This window comes from Pelodiscus sinensis, chromosome 12 (genome assembly GCF_049634645.1).
Source record: "Pelodiscus sinensis isolate JC-2024 chromosome 12, ASM4963464v1, whole genome shotgun sequence".
NCBI classification, from domain to species: Eukaryota; Metazoa; Chordata; order Testudines; family Trionychidae; genus Pelodiscus; species Pelodiscus sinensis.
Genome location: NC_134722.1, coordinates 19429962 through 19451161, shown reverse-complemented (window position 1 = coordinate 19451161; position 21200 = coordinate 19429962). Strand labels below are relative to the sequence as shown.

The following is a 21200-nucleotide window of genomic DNA, read 5'->3' as shown; positions in this document are numbered from 1 at the left end:
CCCACTATAAGTCCTCTGGTATACATCCATTCTGCACTAAAGTCATCGATACTTGTATAAGTCTTCCCATTTTCCCTCCTTAAGTCGCATGCAAAAAAAAAAAAAAAAAAAAAAATTGCGCAAATGGAAGTCAGCTGCAGGAAAAAAATTCTTCACTTTAAGTTGTTTCGCTATAAGTCCAAGTTTTTTGGAATGTATCTTGAACTTATAGTGAGGATGGCCTGTATAACTTATGATATAATAATCACTGTTTACTTGTGTAACTGTATTCATGGACTCTGTATTCATTCTTAATGTGCTCCTAAGAGGATTGTAAAGGGTAACTTTCACCCTATTGATTTGGAAACTGTAGCAACAGGAGCTGAGCTTGTTGTAGGTTAATATAGAATCATTAATTCAATTCATATAAAGAGAAGGCTACAAGGGTTACCTGGGGAGCTGCTGTAGCCCAACTGTTATTGACTCTTTGAAACCTGTCCCATTTATATGGCTTATTTGCTTCCACCGTCCTTCTTTCTGACACAATCCACAGCTTTTCCTTTGTTTGCTCCTTATTTGGACCAGAGTGAAGAAAATCAGTCTTTGCTCCCTGTGTGTTGTGTCATAAACTGGTTATTCAATAATGAAAATGTAATGGAACGGTGAACACCAAATTCTGTTCACACTTACTCTAGTAAAGATCTAGAGTAACTACCTTGATGTTAGCATAGTTGCTCTGGATTTATGTGCGTGTAACTGAGAACAGTATTTCCAATATCATCTATAAAACACCTTGAGGTACTTCAGGATAAAAGGTTTACAAAATATAAACTGAGGAGTTATCATTGGTACATGCTTTTCTTGGGAAAGGAGGTTTTCTTAGGCTTTTTCTTTTTGGCAGGGCAGGATGGTAACAAAAGCTTTAGTTCTCTAGAATTTAACGGAGAATTCGCCTGCCCATGTACCTATGGTTCAATGCAAGATCAAGCGACACAGTGAGCCATATGCACTCCCTGACTTGAAGCTGTAACTCTCTGCATCTTGAACACAGAAGAAGAAACAATAACACAAACTATTCTTGGCCCCTCAAAGCCTGGTCCTGACAAAGTGGCCTATAATATTTGTTTTTGTTTTGCTTCTGCCTGGCAAATATTAGATGGAGCAGATTTTTTTAATTCTTCTAAAAGATTAAAAAAAGGTTCAACTACACTACAGCATTAAAAGGTCCCAAGGAACCCAGTGAACCCTTCTCGCTCAGAGTTCAGATATCCTCCTTTACACTAGATTTAGATTGCTGTTTGGGTTATTTTTAGCTCTAAATTTCAATAGGATGACACAGGTTGAGTATACAGTTCTACTTGTTGAACTACACCATGCATTGGTTGAGTGTTGATTTATAAAATAATACATAGTTACAAGTGTTACCCACATCTAGTCTTCCCCTGCTAGTCAAATCTGGGCCACATACAGAGATCAAGAATCCCTTTGCAGAGTTGCATGACAAAGCTGCGTCTTCTAGCTCAGGCAGTAGAGGATCATGGTGTAAGACCTAGAAGTCTTGGGCTGAGCAGCATTATAATGATGAAAACCAGTTTGTTTCTGTCAAAGTCCTGTTTCATTTAGATAAGCATTCTTGTTGAACATGGAAGGAGAAGGCAAAGTCCTTGGATGAAGGAGCTTAGGGTTTGTCTACACTAGCCCCCTAGTTCTAACTAGGGAGGCTAATGTAGGCATTCGAAGTTACAAATGAAGCCCGGGATTTAAATATCCCGGGCTTTATTTGCATCTTCCTCTCTGGGTGCCATTTTTAAATCCCCTTAGGCTGAACTAACTGCCCGCGGCTACATGCGGCAGTCAAACGTTAACTCAAACTAAGTCCTTAGTTTGAGTTAACTGTCACACCTCATTCCATGAGGTGTACACCAGGCTTCATTTGCAACTTAGAATGCCTACATTAGCCTCCCTAGTTCAAACTAGGGGGCTAGTGTAGACATACCCTTACAGTCTAAATGAGACAGACATGAACAGCACAAAAGATGAGAACAGGAAGATGAAATGGTGGGTAGGCGACAGAAAAGGGGTTGGAGGAAACTGCTTTTAGAAGAGTCTTATTTATACAGATTAAATAGAATGACACCATGGTCTAAGGCAGTCTCATACTTCCTCTGTGAGGCTGGATTACCAGTGCTGGCTTCCTGCTACGCGGGGGAGGGGAAGCCTGGTAGGCCAGATCCAGTTCGTGGGGGTGAAAGTGGCTCTGCACATTGTTGCTTCCCCGCCTCCTGGCTGTGGGAATGGCAGCGCAGGCAACTGCTCACCTGACGGCTTTCCCTGATGCACCTATTGGCCAGAATCACGGCCAATGAGAGCAGCAGTGGGCGGTGCCTGGGAGTGGCAAGAGGCATGGAGCCAGGTAATCACTCCCATCCCCCTCATGCCCAGACCCCCACCCCCATACCCTTCACAACCCACCTGCTGAGAGTGCACACCTTCACCCCATTTCTGCCCACTCCTTCACCCATCTTCCCAGCCAGTTCCTGCATCCTCATACCCTGCATCCATTTTGTCATCATGGGTGATTGGCTGGTCATCCACGGAAAGGCCTGCATTGAGCAGGGTGGGTTGTGGGCCAAAACGTTTGAGAGCCACTGGTCTAAAGTATAGGATATAGATCCAGAAGGCAGAATAGATGACTTAGGAGGAATTGTAAGTTATTTTTTGACATGTCAAGTCTGAAGTGGTGGAATGTCCAAAAAGAGGTGCCTGATGGGCAGGTGGAGACTTGGTATTTGGGGCAAGGATAAAGGTTCAGCACAGATGCAGAGCTGATTGTTAGTTTCATTAGCATCAGGTATTAAGTACCTGATCCAGAGCAAGATCTGATCACTTCAGAATGCAGTGATTTGCCTGCTCTACCTTCTGTATTCAAAACCTTCTGTGGGACTCGCCTGAGTCATCTCAGAGGCTATCTTGATCTCCCACAACAGCTATAATCCACAGCAGTAATGGCACCCATAAGCTTCTTTGGTAGATGGCCCACCACTGTGAAACTTCTAACTGAGATTAGAATGAACCTCAGTGCACTCAGAACAAATTGTAAAACCCACACATTTGGCCCAAACCAAAGAGAACAATTATATTGAATAAGGATGGGGTGGAGAGGAACGTAAAGGACCCAGTGCCTAACGCCCTCACTTACTGCTGTGCACAGGGTGTCAAATGCTACCAAGCAACATGACAATTTTTTATACTAACTTTGCATCGATGTAAATAACTATGCAAGAAGTGATGCAGATTTGGATCTAAAGCCTTTTGGAAATGTGATTTTGTAAGTCACTCAAATATCATTAATGAGCACAACATATACGAGTGAATAGACTGAGCATAGATTTGATACGTGGCACATCAGTATGTATACTGCTAGCCATTTATTACATAACATGTGCAACGTGTAGATTTCAGGATAGGAAAATATAAGATTGGTTTAGGGAGGATCCATGCACTCAACTCCACGGGAGACCATGCTGCACTGCATGACTCGGGCCTCACAATTAGGGCTGACCAGCAAACAACAATTCATTTGATTTAAAATTTTAAGTTTTTGAAATTTGTTTTGATTGCATTGTATGAATGCTCTCCTGTCTCTAGATATTCTGTCATGAATTCATAATACCTTCCAGATGCAGTTTTCATTGAAATTGATCCATTTCTGTGAAACATCTTGGTTTTGATTAAATGACATTTCAGATCTAATAACAATGTTGACTGGACCCCTTCTAGAATTAATTTGTATTGCTGCCGGGGAGGTAAGAAGAGAATCCATTAACAAGAAAAAAAAATCCCAAGAATAGTTAAATGCTTTTTTTCTTCTCATTTCTCATTTTATGTCCTCTCTCCTGGCTTTTATGTGTTTTTAAATTTCTCCCTCAGGTTACAATAGCTGTGCTGAATGTTAATAACATAATACTTGATGCAACTACAGGGTTCATTTCTGAGAGATTCTTTCCCTTGAATATTGAAAACTCATCTGAACTATTTCGATACTAGGTGGGTCAATTCATCAGATCATTTTGGAGCACATATGGGTTGAGTAAAGATTGTTATTTTAACAGGTACTCCTTGCTAATTTGTTTAGTAAGGATTTCAAGAATAAATGATTATTTCATAAAGAATCCCTAATGGGGGGCATATAAAAATCTTTATTAAACGCATTAGTCCCATGGCATGACCTTATATTACATAAAAATAATAAAATAAAAATTCATGATTGACTAAGAATAAAAGTCAAATGTATGTTTTAATTAAATGGATACCACATAACAATCTTTGGTAAAAGCAAAATGAATGCAGATAAATATTTAAACTTTCTTTGGAAAAATGCATTTAATTGGAACCCTTAATTGACATAAGTATTGTGCTTTTACTACAATACACACTAAATTTCGGTAATGTGAAACTGTTATATTATTCTGCTCCTGACAATTAGCTCTGAAAGAACTGACAGTATTAAATTTATTTATATTTGTGTAAATGCCAACAGTCCAGGCAAGTTTCTTTTAAAAAAATTGTCACAATCTTTCATTGAAAATGAACAAAGAAAAAAGATGATAAAGGAGTGTTGTCTAAACCACTGAATGTAAGGATCTTTGAATGGGGGTCTTAAATATTCACAGATGGCTGGATACAATTGATAGTGACTTAAAACACATTACTGGTATCTTCTGCAAACACAACTTCCTCTCCTTAGTCTGTTCTTTCCTTTCTGCCATAGCTGTTTACTCATCTGTTGTGTGTTGTCTAAATCCGGGCATAGAGGCAATGCGGCAAAATGACTGTGTTTTGTACAGGATTATGTACCTTTGCCCAGTCCCATGTGCCCTTGCCTAGTCCCTTGTTTCTGATGTGGTGGGACTAGAAATATTAGGGAGATGTTGGGCCATGCCACTGCCAACTAGGGTGGCCAGGTGTCTGGTTTTTTTTATAGGAATGCCTGGCTGAAAAAGGACATTGGAGGTTCCAGTCAGCACAGCTGACTGTCATTAAAAGTCCAGTTCACCACAGTGACTGGCATGTTCCTCTGGCTCTTAGATGTAGGGGCAGCCAGGGGACTTTGTGTATTGCTCCTGCCCACAAGGCACCCAGTAGCCTGTTAATGTCTTATGCATACAGCTTATTAATTCACAAAGAAATAACATTACACCTGAATTTGGCTTTTATGTAATTCAGAACAAAACCAAAACAAACACAACAACAACAAAAAAGAAAATATTCAGTGCAAACATCTTTGATGTATGATAAGATCATTACAATATTTCTCACAATAATGTTAATAACACAGACTACCATCCCCTCTCCCCACATGATTATAGAAAATGTTATCTGGATGCTGTTTACAGGAGAATCTTTAGTTATGGCATTGAATAATTTTATAGCTAACCTCTCCTGTAGAATAGCAACACTGTAATTACACATGAAAATCTTAACATACAATGATTAGTAAGAACTCTTTATAACACAATCATCAGTAGAACTTCACTAACTTACATTGAGGATTGGACTTGCAAATTGACGATTAAATGAACAAACACAATATTTTTAAAAAGAAGGATAAATAATCCCAAATATACATTATTCATAACAGGCCTGATCTATCATTGATGGGAAGGCTCCCAAAGGATTTTGGATCAGGCCTGTACTTGGAAAGTGTAGTACATCTGAATAATTGGTCATTGTGTCCCACTAAAAGTTGTACAGTCTATTTTGAAAAAGTAGTGAAGTAATAATGAAACCAACATGCAGCTTTAATACCCTTTCTACTAACTCTTCACTGAAAAAGATGTTGTTTTTTGTGCATTAGTTATGGGATACATGGCTTAGTGAAAGCAAATCAGTGAAGTTCCACAACACTGATTTGAAAAAGAAGACTTTAATATGTGGCTTAGCTACTATTATATACAATCCAATCTTAAAACAACGGATCAGCTAAACTATTTCCTACAGATCCTGCAAAACTGGGTATCTCATTGACCCTGTTCCCATTAAAATCCATGTGAGTCTTACATCAATGGGAGCAGAGCCAGCCCATTGTCATCACTAGACTAGATCCTAAAAAACGTACATGTATGGTTGACTTTATGCAGTGTGTGCTTGCATTCGGTTGAATAGGATGACTTCCTGCTGTGCATGAAGTTAAGTATGTGAATGTGTCTTTGCAGGATCAGGGGCATAGAAGCTGTGGCACCCAAAACCTTGCTTATGTTCATGCCTTGCTCTTTTGGAAAAACAGTAGAGTACACAGATACAGTAGTCTAGTCTGGAAGTCCCCAATACTTTCCTAGGTGGAAAATACCCGTTTTACAGTACCTGTTTAAAAACAAAATTCACAGTAGTGAGACCCCCCCCCCTTAATTTTTTTTAACCTGAAATAGCTGAATTCCTTCAACTATATTAAAAAGAAAACTCCAGCACCCCTCCTACACTTGCTTAGCCGCTAATATGTGTGATTTAATTGTTTTTCAATCTAGTAAGACCTACAGTTCTGGAGCCTTAAGCTTCCTCCTGATATGTAGGTTCTCTGCCTGGCAGGGTATATTCCATTGGATAGCATTAGTTAGAACAAATGATTTTCCTTTCTTGAGGATAAAGAGATTTTAGTATTGCAGGACTGGGCCAGAAATCCCCACAGTGAGGCTTTTTAAAAATGACCAACTAAACCAAGTAAAACCACTACGTTGGTTTTTTAAAAAACCCAAAGCCTTCTCCTAGTTTCCTGCAGTAACCCGTTTTTGGAGGAGAAGGGTAATCAATGAATTAAGAAGGGAGAAATCATGACTCTCTGAATATCATGAAATGATCTTCAATATTACATGATGATTTGTTGTGTAAGCAAAGGCATGGATTAGCCATGCAAGATGGTACAGAAGGCCCTGCAGACATTGTGGGAGAAGGTTTGGAACATGTGCCAGCACAATATATTCCTTCCTAGAGCCTCTATGCTCCTCCATTCTTAATTTCACATTGATAAAACAGGTTGTAATACACGGGGAATGGAAAAAATAAGGGCCATGCTGCTGTAAGCATCAGTATATATATGGAAAACTTTTACAAGTGCTGGGCAGTAAAGACTCAAAAGACATTTTCTGTAGAGCCCACCTGTGGGCCATAGAGAGCTAGTATCATTGAAAGAACCAGGGTGCTAGCTGAGCTAACTGCTAGGGGAACAGGACGAGAACAATGTCATTAATTTTAAAAAAATGGATTTTGCTGCATTTTTTTTTAACCCTAAATCCTCTGAGTTTTTGGTTTCTAGAATCATAGTCACATCCTGTGCTGCTTGAGTAAAGAGCTATTGAGTCTCCTTTTGCAACTTGGTTGCTTCTTGGTTTTACTATCTGTCTCCAGGGGAGGAAAAATCTAAACAAGGTGTTTTGACCTTAATACACAAAGTCTTCATTTGGCTCCAATCCATACAGTTCAGCTAACATTTTAAATCTGGGACCCCAGTCATTTAGAAAGTCATAATCGATATCTGAATCTGAGGATCCCGACTCCAAAGAGCTAAGAGATTCTGCAATGGACTCAGCACCTTCATAGCCATAAATGTGAAGGGTGTCATATGGCAGCAAATCCCCATCATTGTCAGCTTCATCCTTCTTCACCTCAATCATAATTGCCATTTCTCCAGTGCCTGAAATTCCATTTCCTGTCGGCTTCCGGACCTGCGCATACAGGCGGGGCCCAGCCTCTAGTTTCATGCCATTCCTACGGACAGAGTTGAGCACAGACACATCGTAGCTGGTGGTATCCATTTCACCACCCCCTTCTTCATCATAGGTGACAAGCTGCTCATGAATCTCTGCCACGTTCTTCCGGAGCACATTCAGATCTTTTTTGTGCCTCTTTCTCAGAATGATGAGCAATGTGATTACTGCTGAGAGAACATATCCAAGCAGTTGTAAATAAAGGCAAATATAGGGAATTGGAGTAAACCAAAGTCAGTGCAGTTAAAGGTGAACATAATCTGAAGTTCTTTAGTGGGGAAAAATGCTATTAGATGCCATTCAAAAAAGAATTTAAAACATTCCGGCTGCGTCTATACTGGCATGATTTTCCGCAAATTCTTTTAATGGAAACGTTTTTCCATTAAAAGCATTTGCGGAAAAGAGCGTCTAGATTGGCCCAGACGCTTTTGCGCAAAAGCACTTTTTGTGGAAAAGCGTCCGTACCAATCTAGACATGGTTTTGCGCAAGACAGCCCCGACCGCCATCTTCGCCATCGGGGCTTTTTTGCGCAAAATGGTTCTCAGTTGTCTACACTGGCCCTCTTGCGCAAAAGCATTTGCGCAAGAGGGCTTTTTCCCGAATGGGAGAGTCATTGTATTTGCACAAGAACACTGATGATCATACATTAGATCGTCAGTGTTCTTGCACAAATTCAAGTGGCCAGTGTAGACAGCTGGCAAGTTTTTCCGCAAAAGCAACTGCTTTTGCGGAAAAACGTGCCAGTCTAGAAGCAGCCTTCTAATGTAGATTGATGTGTTCACAAAAGGGGCCCATATTGCCTTCTATCAACCTGCTTTAGTGTTGGTTTCTTCATCTCCTTAGAACTTTATTTTTACAGCACCAGACTTAGTCCTGGTACCTGAAGATCTATATTCACAAACAGAACAGACAACAGCAGAGGAAGCTTTCCCTGTGTTGCACTGCCCTGCCAATATGCCTGAGTCTTGCCTTGGAGTGTGTATCTCTACCTGAGACCATAGATCATTCTCCCTAGTTGTCAATTGGTCTCTTTTGCTATGGCTCACTTGTGCGTGTGACTTTGATGTGGACACTTGTCAACTAGGCAGTTGATCTTGGACCATCTAATCATTATCTTTCTAATCATTATCTTTCAAATAGTACCTGCTTCATACTTACCAGTCCATGTTAAACTCAAACTGATAACATTGAGATGGACAGCTCTGTTACCCAACCAATCCCCATGTTAAGTGCTATATTCATTTTTTGTTTTTATATGAATGGAGATGCCTATCTCTTAGATCTGGAAGGGACCTTGGAAAGGTCATTGAGTCCAGTCCCCTGCCTCCACAGCAGGACCAAGTACCATTCCTGACAGATTTGTGCCCTAGATCCCTAAATGGCCTCCTCAAGGATTGAACTCATAACCCTGGGTTTAGGAGGCTAATGCTCAAACCACTGAGCTATCCCTCCCCCCCAAACATGCATTCTTACGCCACCCAACTCACAATTGTGGATACCTGCTTTCTAGTCACACAAGATTCAATACATCAAGCACAGCAGCTCACAGTTGCACCATTAATGTATTATGCAATATTGGTGTCTTACTGCATTGTTATATGTTGTGCCCATATGAATTCAGCCTGTTGAGTTAGAGGGACCCTGTTATTTTCTTTGGCTCAGATCTCATCATGTGCAGTTACAGTATGCCAATGGTGCTCATTAATATTAAATACTTGGTGAAATTCCTATTGCTCTTCAGTTACAATAAGACAACTATTTTAATAGGTCAAATACAAAACAAAAGCAAGAATTGACTGAATGTGACAGACTCTCTTTAAAATGTTCTCTTCTTGATTGTGGATAAGCACAAAGCTTCAGGTACACCTCAATTACCAAGAGCATATCAAGGGCAGAGAATGCTTGAAATATGAAATATTTACCAAGGATTGTGAAGATACAGATAAAAATTGCCACCAGCGCCTGAATGCTAACTCCAACTTGCTTAGCTGCCTCTTCGCAAAAAGTGAATTCTCCATTGCTATCACACTTGCAGACACTGATGGAAAGTATGTTTGTGCTGTTCAGTTCAGGCGTACCATTGTCCGAGATGATGATAGGCAAGTAATGGATTTTCACCAGCTCACGATTAAACTGTCCATATTTGACAGTGACATTAACTGTGTTATCTGGAAAAAGTAATGACATCTAATTAAGTGATAATCTCAACCTCTGACTTTCTTTATAGATGATCAGTCATCTGGCACAATCCTCTCAGGCTAACGGAGCCTTTAAGGAACCCCGCAAATAGATGGGTAGGCATGAACAATGCCACTTTATCTGCTAAGAAAACCTTAACCTGTTTATAAATAACAATATCCCACTTGGGCCCATCACAGGTTATCTCTGTAGCTTTCACCTCACGTTTCCTAGTGACTCTCTTTTGCTATCTGCTGTAGTCCACTGAGCGGATACGCTACCGTGATTATCCACCAATGTGAAGTTGCTGTCTTCTGTGGCCAGGGAATAGTTGAAGTGAACACCAGGTAACATTTCGTCCTTGTCAGTAGCTGAAATCGTGATTATTACCTATAAAGATTCAAAAATTCATCAATTTCAGGTATGCACGGCACACAGTGGTAAAAACGTGCATTGTGTAATATAATAGCTTTGAGCTGGGCCTTTCATGGACCCTTTGCAGAAAGAGGTCGTGTGACGCTGCATCCCTCCAGAGGGAGTCCCTAGAGAGGTGCCATGTCTCCTGGGGTCTTCAAGGTGCCAGGCCCGCCAATGGGCGGAGTAAAAGGGGTAGTTACACCTAGGCCTGGCGATTCAGAGTCCCAGGGCTTCTGGCTGCCGCTGATGCTACTGTGGCAATAGCTGCGGCTGGATCCCAGGTCCTTTTAAATCATTCCTGGAGCACTGCACTGGGCACTTTGTGTGGGTCTGAGTTGGGGGGAAAGGGAACTTTACATTCTATGTGGCATGGAGAGCTGGTTGCTCCAACTTCACCCCTTCTGCCTTAGGTGTCGCCCATTCAGGGAGTGTGGAGCCAGTTTCCCCCCACACCTTGCCCAGGGACCTGTGCATGCTGTTGGCTTCCTTGCAGGTACAATAGGAGTAATTTGCTTATCACCCTCTTCAAAGGGCTGCTTCCTTACCCCACTGCATGTTACGTCAGATCCACTGGCTGGAGCGGAAGGAGGGTCAAGAAAGATGGGTGTATCTATTCCCTGACTACTTGCTCTCTATGTAGAACAGCTGGTGCACAGCCTCTCTATTCCTCAGTAGCAGGTGCTAAGAGCTAGGTAGCTTGAATCCTGCCACACAAAGAGGAAAGGGACTCTCTGTCCTACTCCTCTGTGTGGCTCTTTTATGGCTAGTTTGTAATTAAACATAAAGAGAATAAACTAATATTCATTTAAATAGCTTAGGTGGCATTTTTCAAATGTGCCTAATGGATTTAGGAACACTAATACCAATGAATGCCTAAGACCACTGATCCCTTGGTTGCTTTTGAAAAATCTCCCCCAATACCTAAAACACACAATACAGTTACTGCATGTATGGCAGATGAATAATATATATGACATCAACTATAAATGATATACCAAAAGTACTTCAAAATAAAGTTAAAGGTCAAATACTACTCATGGGTGTGCGTACACAGCTCCCATCATATGACAGAATCCAGATCAAAGACTGTACATTAACAAATATCAATAAAAAAAAACATACATGTTAGGCTGCATCTGAATCTGAGGGACATATGACACCTAAAAATGCCAATTCTGTGCACACAAATTGGGCACTGATGAAATTTGCAATCTTAATATTTACTCATGTTTTCTCCTACCTATTTTACATAGCTCAGGTTTTGCATGCATGAAAATATTAGGTAGATGAAAATGAATTGCTGGTGATAACTGCCACCATGTAGAGTTAACTGAACTGTAGTGTAATGACTAAAGTGCATGTATAACGCCAACCTTCAGTGGAGGGAGGGAGGCTGAAGGATAGCCATGCAACGTGCATGTGTCAAGTGACAGAGATATAGTGTAGCAAAAAGACCCAAGCAGAAAAGTGCTGAATGCTGATAGCTCGGAAGTCAGTGCACTCACTGGAAACACATGCAGATCAGTATTTACAATGAGCAAATGGGATAATAGCTCTTACCAAAAAAGTGTTTTAACTTGGGGTTGAAGGCATATGGTTAAATATAAATGTAAACAATCCTCTTATGTATTACTTACCTTTCCTGGTGCAGCATTTTCACACACTTTGGGCTCATAAGGATAAGCAAGTTCTGGAGGGTTATCATTTTGATCGAGAACTTGGATATAAACCTGTGTATGTGATTCTACATCAGACAGTTTATCTGAAATGATAAAACATAAAATAATAGATGACTTTTCACTCAGATGTCTACAGGCTGAGCTCCATCCAGAAGTCTTGTCCTATTGTTTGCATAATTCATGAAACTTCTTCATAATGAGCATGAACAGTGCAATGTATCACACTGGGATGAATTAACGCTCAGCCTACTTTAGTTATAAGATGTAAATTAAGGCCCAGTTCCTTCCTGTATAGAGATTTGTTAGATAGGGAGTGGATAAGGGGATCTGGTTATATTTCTTTGATTCATTGTGCTCGACTCAGTGTAGGTTCTAGCAACATTGGGGTTGCTCTAACTATGCCAACTGCCTATACCATAAAATGACTGTATGTCAGCTGAAGACTGTCAAAGTGTAACAAGCTTTAGCTATCCCTCCTTTTCTCTTGCTCCTTGGCTCTTATGGCAGGACTCTGAGCTGTTAAAAGGTTTGGCCTAGGAAGTAGTTACAGTGGCTATACATAAGAACATGAGGAGAATTTTGTACCGTGGGAGTATAATTAGGCAAGATGCTTTTTCTAAGACTTATATTAGAGATTAGGGCACAAAGGTTAGTGGTTTCAAGGGATTCTTTGGGTTTGTACTGAAGGCTAAGTACAGGTTGGACCTCCCTGGTCCAGCATTTTTAGGACCTGACTGGTTCCAGATGAGGGATTTTGCCAGACCAACGGAGGTCATGTATCTGGCCTCGCTGCTACCGGCCCCCCAGCCCTGGACCAGCCTCTCCCCCAACAGCCCCACTGTTGCAAAAAGAGCACCTGTCTCAGAATAGAATAATATCAAGGGCATTTATTTCATGTCAGCTAGAAAATTTTCCCCCATTTGCACTTATATAAAGTTATTGCTTGTGTCAGATGTTGTCAGGGTAGGGGTTTTTAAACTTTTTTTCTCTTTTATGCTACAATCTTCCAGAAAACATGTACTAAATTCCGCCCTCCCCCCAGTGAAACAGGTTTTTATTAACACTTACTGTCTGCAATGATTTCTTGGGCTGCCACAGTTAAATTATGCCAGGCGCTGGTTTCTCTGTCCAGGGGCTTTGAGATGAAGATATTTCCATTATTGGATACTTTGACATAGTCCCCACTAGGGCTGGATCTTCGGAGGGTATATCTGTGTTTTGTTTAAAAAGCACAATCCTCAACACAACCAGACACGGACTCCAGAGCCCACCCCACCTCCCTGCCTTCAGAGGGCACCTTATCCTGCTAGAGCTAGATCTGTGCCTAGCAGCCTGTGGTGGCTGTCTGGCTGCATCCTGGGTGGGTGGAGGCGGCAGGGCGGAGCTGCCAACCCTGCCCTCCCCAGGCAAATGCCCTATCCTCTAAGCCACTACAGAACCCACTCCACCTCCCTGCCTTCAGGGCATCCCTTATCCTGCCTTCTCAGTGCGGGAGCCATTTCAGTCATTCATAGGAAAAGGTCTGAAAGTTGTTCATACTTCATATCTGACAATTTGCATTTGCCATGGGCTTTGATGGCCTCACCTGCATTCTGCCCACTAACCTCTTTCCTTCAGGACTAACATTTTAAATTGCTTCAAATATGTGGCAGAGAAATATTTTCTTCTATTCTAGACTTCCCATCAGATGGAATTTTCTCCAAAAATTACCTGTCTCAGAATAGAGTAAGTAGCCCAATTTATTTCATGTCAGCTAGAAAATTTCCCCCCATTTGCACTTATATAAAGTTATTGCAGTTACTCCTTTGCTGATTTTGAATTAGTTCACTTTGTTTTAGCCTATGCATGCCAAGGCACTAATTGCATCAATAATTGTACAAAAGCATAAAGACAGACACACACAACAGTGCATTTTCACTTATCTGCTAATCTGTGTAGGCATAATGTGCATTTGCTGTCATAGTGACCATATGTGGCAACTGCATGTGCAAACGCCCAGAGATGCAACTTGTGTAGGCACGGTGTTGTGCTTGAGTGAGGTAGAGCTGTGACTACATGTGCAGATGATGCATTTTTGCTTATGCAGTTCTGAAAACTTCCTTATGTCTTCAAACTATTCAGAATTTAACAATGTCATTTGCCAGAGCTGGTGCCGTGTCCAGCTTCATTTACCTAATTTTCCGTTTTGCTGCATCGGGATCTATTGCCAAAACAGTGCCAAGTGGGTTTTTTGGGGAGAGGTTTTCTTTTATCGTATAAACATATGATGGCTTAGAAAAGACGGGGGGCTCATCAACATCAAGAACTTCAATGGTAACTGCTGCAATGCTCTTTGGCCCACGAGGCTTGAAGAAACGCATATTTATCGTTGGATCAGTTGCTTCAACGTTAAACTTGTACTCTTTTATGTTTTCATAGTCCAATGGCTAATTGAAAAAGAGAAACATTTTTAGTGAGTAATAGAAATGCTATATCGGCATTTTGTTTGAGAGCCGAGACACTTAACTGACAATTACAACCAGCAGCAAGCCAGCCAATAGAAACATTCCCAAGGTCGGTTGGTGTTCTGCCTACCAGAGTCTGGCCATGATATCCCTCCCTGAGTGATCCTAAACCAGGGAGTTTCCCAGACCAGGTTGGTCAAGGCTCCTCTCCTGCCATCATCCCTGTTCCTGGGTGTCTGCCACAGGGCTCTGCTCCCAGCCCTGGCTGGGGCTGTGCTCCCAATTGTGCCAACCTTGCTGACACCAGCTCCTGCCAGGGCTGTGCTCCTGGCGTCTGGTCCTATTGTACCTGGTCAGGGCTGTGCTTCTGACCCTGGCCTCTCCCACTCCTAGCTGGGCTCCCTGGTCCAGCAATACCCGTGGCCCTGCTGGAGCAAGGATGTTGCCAGATCAGAGAATACTGGATTTTAGATACTTCAACCAGTAGTAAGAAATGTCTTGAAACCAACACGTCCAATTTAATATCTACAATGAAAAAAGAATCTGGTATAGTTTGTGTGTGTGTGTGTGTGTGTGTGTGAGAGAGAATTTCTTTTCTGTATACTATTATCATACTATCAAGTGCTTTGTTTGCTTGCTTGCTTTTTAAAAAAAGCCGCATATTTAGGGCAGTAGCAGTGCTGTAAATTTCATCTCATGCCTTGCTGTTTGAATTCACGAAGGCACTAAAATGTATATATTCATGATTCCTACTGAAAAGCCGGTTCAGTCTGGAAGGACAATTGAGAACTATACTGATAGTTTAAGTGATTAGACATGGGCCTGAACCGAAAGCTTGGATCTGACCTTACCACTGGGGAGAGATTTCACAGCCTGCCCAGGATGCAAGAAAATAAAGCAACATTTCCAAACACCAGTGAATGTTGAGATGCTCATAATCTCTGCATTGGTGTTCTGTCCTACACACTTAAAAACTGCACAAGTCAACAGAATCATAAGATTTTGATAAGTAAATTCACTGAGTATTTCTTTGTCTTATTTTGTTTTTAGGTTTCATATTTCCTTGTTTTTCTCTTCAACAATTAATGCTAGAAACCTGTTTTTAATGAAATCTGAGCTTCTCCTGCAATTGCATTATGCTAGTGCTGGGAACTTAAGAAAAACACCAACCATCCCCAATTGCTCAGGGAAGAGGGCAAGGTGGTGCAGCAAGGGCAGGGTTTGGGAGAGGTGTGCAGGGGCTTGTGGCAGGGGTGTTGCCCTAGGCCATGAGCCTGGGGTACTGGGGAGGAGTTTTCCCCAAACTCCACACCCCCAAACTCCACACCCCTGGCTGTAACCAGGACGCAAATAAAAGTAAACCAAATTATCATTTAATGAATATCATGATTATTGTTTAGTGAAGCAGTTTTGGGTACTTGAAGGCAGGTAGGGTCTTGGGGTAGGTCCAGGCTCCTGCAGCCCCTACAGTATCTGTTTGCAGGGGGAGGAATGGGAAAGGCCGGAGAGGCTCAGGGAAGGCAAAGACAGTTAAACTTTAAAGAAGGGAGAGGTGAAGTGATTAACTGGAAGATTGACTTTTTCATTTCATTTGGACCTTGACTGAAGATTCACTTAATATATATCTGTTACCTTGAAACAAAAACATGTTTTTTCCATACCGTTTTTAGAATATAGCTAGACTTGATATTAATTGTCAACATGACAAACACATCTTTCTTTGTTACTAGGAATTGTACCTTCTTTGGCTTAATTATTCCTTCATTAGTGACTGCATTTGGTATAATTTCAAAGGTGTCTCCATAATGTTCTCTGACAAAACGGTACTTTGTGTTCCTGTTTTGTGGCTCATCAATGTCTTCTACTTCCAATCTGCCGACTTCACTTCCTACTCGAACATTTTCAGGGACTTTAAAGTGGAACGATTCTGTTTAAAAAACAAATGCAGTCCCCCCCACATGCGTAAGTGAGAATTCTGTGAATGAATTGTTCATCTTAATTTGTGTAGTTAACAAGAACATAATTTCACAGTGAATACTGATATGACTTGTTCTAGCAGACAAAGTAAGTTTTAAAATTTAAAAATGGCACCGATGCTCAAAAATGTCAAGATGAGGTATAGAATGAATGAGATGCTATTGAATGGATTTATTCTCCCCTAGATGTGCATCACATTTTCACTGCAAAATTCAAGGACGTTAATTAAACTTTATGTATATAGTCAGGCCTCCGCACGGGGGAAGGGAGGCAAAGAGGGTGATACAAATGGGCCTGGAGCTTCTAGCTGCTGCCACCATTCCTGCAGCAGCAGTGGTGGCTGGAGCTGCCTGGAGGAGATGTGATGCTCTCCTGGTGGTGCTACGGTCTGCCTAGCCTCAGCCCTGCCCCTTCTGATGAGGCCCTACCCATTCTGGGGGTGAAGAGCAGCCTCCCCATCTTGCCCAGGAGCCTGGCAAGGCTTTTGGCCCGACTGCATACCGTGCTGGAGGGAATGAGGGACTGGGGAAGGGATGAAGTTCTATTCAGCTCAAGAGATTTTATCAATTGTTATAAAGCAATAAATCTTGATTGGATAAATTCTGATGAAACCATTTTGTTTTAATCCTAATTTTTCATGCCTTTCAAACAAACAAAAAAATCACACACTCAACTCACGTTGTTGAAATGTTGGGAAGTTGTCATTGACATCGGTCAAAGTAATGGTGACTGTCGCAGTGCTTGAATCTCCTCCGTGAAACCCTGGAGAATCTTTTGCTTGAACAACAATTTCATAGGTAGACTGAGTCTCTCTGTCTAAATCAGCTGTGGCTGTAGAAATCACTCCTTAAAAACAAACAAACAAAAAAGGAACAGGTATTCTATCTTATGTTACTGCACAACAACCTCCTGTTAGAGGTCACTGTATGTACTGCTGTTGTCTTCTCCAACATTTTGGCTATTGCTTCTAAGGCTGTGATTAGAAATCTGACATCTAGATGGAGTATTTTAGATGTTTTGTATATCTCCATGCAATACTTCAAATTTTTGAATACTTTGATTATTACAAATTCACAAATGCTGACTAAGCAGTACTATCCTATTATTTATAGGGATAATGCAGCTGGAAAAAAGTATTCATGGTGTACTGCTGGAAGTAATGTCTCTAGTTTAAATATGTACATCTAATACCTATATTTATTGTATAATGAATGAATCAGGAAACAAATGCAGAAACCAAATGGTCAGGTATTTGGGAGTAAGAGTAAAGGGTGAACATGCACATAAACAATAAAGTACATCTTAATTCTGGATATAATCAGACTCAGGCACTGCCCCATATTTCTAATTAGCATTGGAATAATCTGAGGTGAGGCTGGACACAGAGGACATTGACAGATCAAGCACATTAACAAGTAACACTAGCTCTCCAAGGCCGTGTCTACACTAGGAAACTACCGTATTTTCTGGCGTATAAGACTACTTTTGATGTTAAAAAACATCCCCCCAAAATCGGGGGTCATCTTATACGCCGGTATGCGGCTTTGCAAAGCCGCGGAAGGGCTCCGGTGGCGGGGCAGCCCAGGCGCGTCGGGGCTGTCCCGCTGCCAGGGCGTCCTCAGAGGCTTTGCTCCCGGTGTCCCTGGTCTGCTGGAGACGGTCCCCAGCAGACCAGAGGCACCGGGAGCAAAGCCGAAGCGGCGGCGGGGTGCCGCGCTTCTGAGGCTTTGCTCTGGCAAAGCCTCAGAGGCGCGGGACCCCGCGGCTGCTGCGGCTTTGCTCCCGGTGCCTCTGGTCTGCTGGGGACCGTCTCCAGCAGACCAGGGACACCGGGAGCAAAGGAGGCGGAGGGGCGGTGGGGTATAAGACGAAACCCTGTCTTTTAACTACAAAATTAGGGGGTCGTCTTATACGCCCAGTCGCCTTATACGCCGGAAAATACGGTATTTCAAAATTAGTACATTTGACTTAACTCCCGATTTAACAAAACCGAATGAATGTGTCCACACTATGGGGAAGCCTCGAGATTAGTCTGAGGCAGGCTCTGTTAGTGTGGACGTGTTACCTCAGACTGAGTCCCAGGAAGCACTGGGAAGTCATTAGTTTGAATTACTCTGGGGAGTAGCTATTTTGAAATAGCGGCACCAGAGTATCCACACTACAGTTATTTTGAAATAACTATTTTGGAATTAGGAAAATCAGCAATACAGATTTTGAATTAAGCAGCCCATTATTTTGAAATAATGGGCTTAGTAGTGTGGACACTCCGCTTAGAAATTCGGGGGTTATTTCAAAATAAAGTCCTTGTTTAGACCAGGCTCAAGGTCCAGGAGGGCCTGCAGAGCAAGGTCTCCATCAACTTATTGAAGAAGTCAAGTTAAGTGCTATGTTGCATGTGAGTACGTCCAGCCAAACTACTGTACACAGGACTTTAACCATGAACACATCTAATGTAAAAACGGAATTCATATGTCAGTAAACAAATGAGGCATCCTTTTTCTTTAATGAAGATCAGTTGGGGTGTGTGTGTGTGTGTGTGTGTGTGTGTGTGTGTGTGTGTGTGTGTGTGTGTGTGTGTGAAAAAATGCACATTATGCATTAACTCAAAGAGTGTCCCCCAAAGCTGTTATATTTCCTTCTAGTTAATCTGTTGTGATAAAGTTAGGCCAGAGGGCTGCAAGGGAGTGAGAAAAAGCAGCCCTAGCAGAATAAAAGACCCACTCTCTTGTTAAAGTGGATCTTCATGATAGACAACCCCTTGTCATCCGATCCTTAGTCAGCTAAGGACCAGCTGAAAGAGGGCTTCCTTGAACCAATTTAGAGTCAGCCAATTCTGTTCCAGGCATGTCAGAGACCTTTTTAAAGCCCCCTCGCTCCCCCTCCCCAGTTGGATAGAGAGGCAGGCAGGCAGGCAATCAGACACACACACATGCAGTTACTAAGCCAGGGATAGCAGGGGAGTGAGCAGCATCAGAAGGAGAGGCTGAGCTCCCTTTGCCAGGGGAAGACCACAAGCCTAAACTTCAGCTGAGGATGAGGCTAACTGCCTGGAGGGGGCTCATAGGTGGTGCTTTACCTGAAAGCCATCTTGCCAAGGGGAAGGTGTGCGGAGACTGGGAAAGGAAAGAAGGGCCCTTGCCTACCCTTATTGATAAAATTGCAGTTTGAAGCTGCTATTTATATGCATAAATATGAGTCAACAGTTTGGCCTTGTAGACAAGAAGGCTAACTGCATATTGGGGTGCATTAGTAGGAGTATTGCCAGCAGATCTAGGGAAGAGATTATTCACCTTTATATAGAACTGGTGAGAGCACATCTGGAGTAGTGTGTCCAATTCTGGACCCAAAATGACAGAAAGGATGTGGACGCATTGGAGAAAGTCCAGTGGAGGTCAACAAAAATGAGGGGGCTGGAACACGTGACGTACAATGAAAGACTGAGGGATTTGCGTTTATTTAGTCTGCAGAAGAGAAGAGTGAGGGGGCATTTGATAGCAGCCTTCAACTACTTGAAGGGGGGTTCTAAAACGGATGGAGAGAGGCTGTTCTCAGCAGTGACAGATGGCAGAATGAAAAGCAATGGTTTCAAGTTGCAGTGGGGGAAGTCCAGGTTGGATATTAGAAAAAACTAATTTACTAGGAGGACAGTAAAGCACTGGAATGCGTTACCTGGGGAGGTGATGATAACCTCTAGGGATGGAGATTCTAAGTCTTGGCTTGACAAAGCCTTGGCTGGGATGATTTAGTTGGACCATTAAGCAGGTCCATTAAGCAGGGGGTTGGACTCGATGACCTCCTGAGGTCTCTTCCAACCCTATGATTCTATGAAATACTTGGAAATGGTAACATTTGTTTACACCATTCAAATAGTATACGTATGTGGCATGACTGTGTATAGGACTCCTGCTGTACTATATCAAAAAGGTGACAAATGCAAGAAAGAAAAAAAAACTTATTGGAAAGATTAATGAACCCATGTCTCCTTATTGGTATGAAGAGGGTGGGAGATAACTCTTTGCTCCCATATAATAGACAGCATGATAGTAATGATACAGTGGGCATAGGTAAACAAAATATTTTTATAAAAATAATTAACTCCGTCATGGGTGGTTTTATGAATCTCTGGGTGGGCAAAGAATGACAAACCCAATTATCAATGCTTAAGGGACAACTCATCCGCTGGAAGTCTCTTATCCCCCCACTGAGATGCATACATGAAATCAATCAGTTCAGGGGTCTCAGGACAAAGATACTTTGACGGATAAAAAGGATTGCTTTTCTGTGAGCTCTGGGGTGAGGAGATGCTGAATGAAAGTCAGACTGAAATGGGGCAGAGGCTGGAGAGGTGCAGGCTGGGACAAGAATTACTTGCAAGGTTTAGGTGAGATAACAAAAGCCAATTTGCATGCTGTTTAACCCTTTTCTTCTGTATGTTCCTATGCATGCATTATTTTCATTGCATTTACCAGCTGGTCACAGCTGCCAAGTCTATAGGACTCATGGGTGGTGAATAGGGTGCTATGACCTGAGGACCCCATCTAAAAGTGGGCTTATTTTTGGGGTTCTGCTCTGAGAGCAATAGAGAATAAGCCTGTCCCTTAGCAGTGGTGCTCAGGGAGAGATTGAGTGAAAGGTCTAGGATACAGCCAGTCTTTGCCCGATAACAGGTATACGAATTTCAGTGATGCACAATGTTTCTGTGCTACATTCTTCATCTTCATGGTCAGTGGCATGAATGATATGCCACCTGAAACTGAATCTGGTG

General features: G+C 42.0%; 1 protein-coding gene and 1 long non-coding RNA gene across 4 annotated transcripts in view; one reads left to right on the top strand and one right to left on the bottom strand.

Annotated features, from left to right (window-relative positions):
• Positions 1-21200, top strand: part of LOC112547007 (uncharacterized) — a 251419-nt gene that overhangs the window by 67452 nt on the left and 162767 nt on the right. The window lies entirely within an intron of this gene.
• The window catches only part of CDH5 (cadherin 5), a 47129-nt gene continuing 30186 nt past the window's right edge, over positions 4258-21200 (bottom strand). For 2 of the 3 annotated variants that reach the window (XM_006130537.4, XM_075940039.1), the window contains exons 5-12: positions 17114-17281; positions 16198-16385; positions 14187-14440; positions 13083-13225; positions 11973-12097; positions 10200-10308; positions 9663-9908; positions 4258-7909 (exon numbers count right to left, since the gene is read on the bottom strand). In XM_006130537.4, coding sequence (XP_006130599.1) covers positions 7413-7909; positions 9663-9908; positions 10200-10308; positions 11973-12097; positions 13083-13225; positions 14187-14440; positions 16198-16385; positions 17114-17281 — 1730 coding nt within the window. In that variant the 3' untranslated portion in view covers positions 4258-7412. The remainder of the gene's footprint in view (positions 7910-9662; positions 9909-10199; positions 10309-11972; positions 12098-13082; positions 13226-14186; positions 14441-16197; positions 16386-17113; positions 17282-21200) is intronic. The other variant, XM_006130538.4, reaches the window with a different exon arrangement.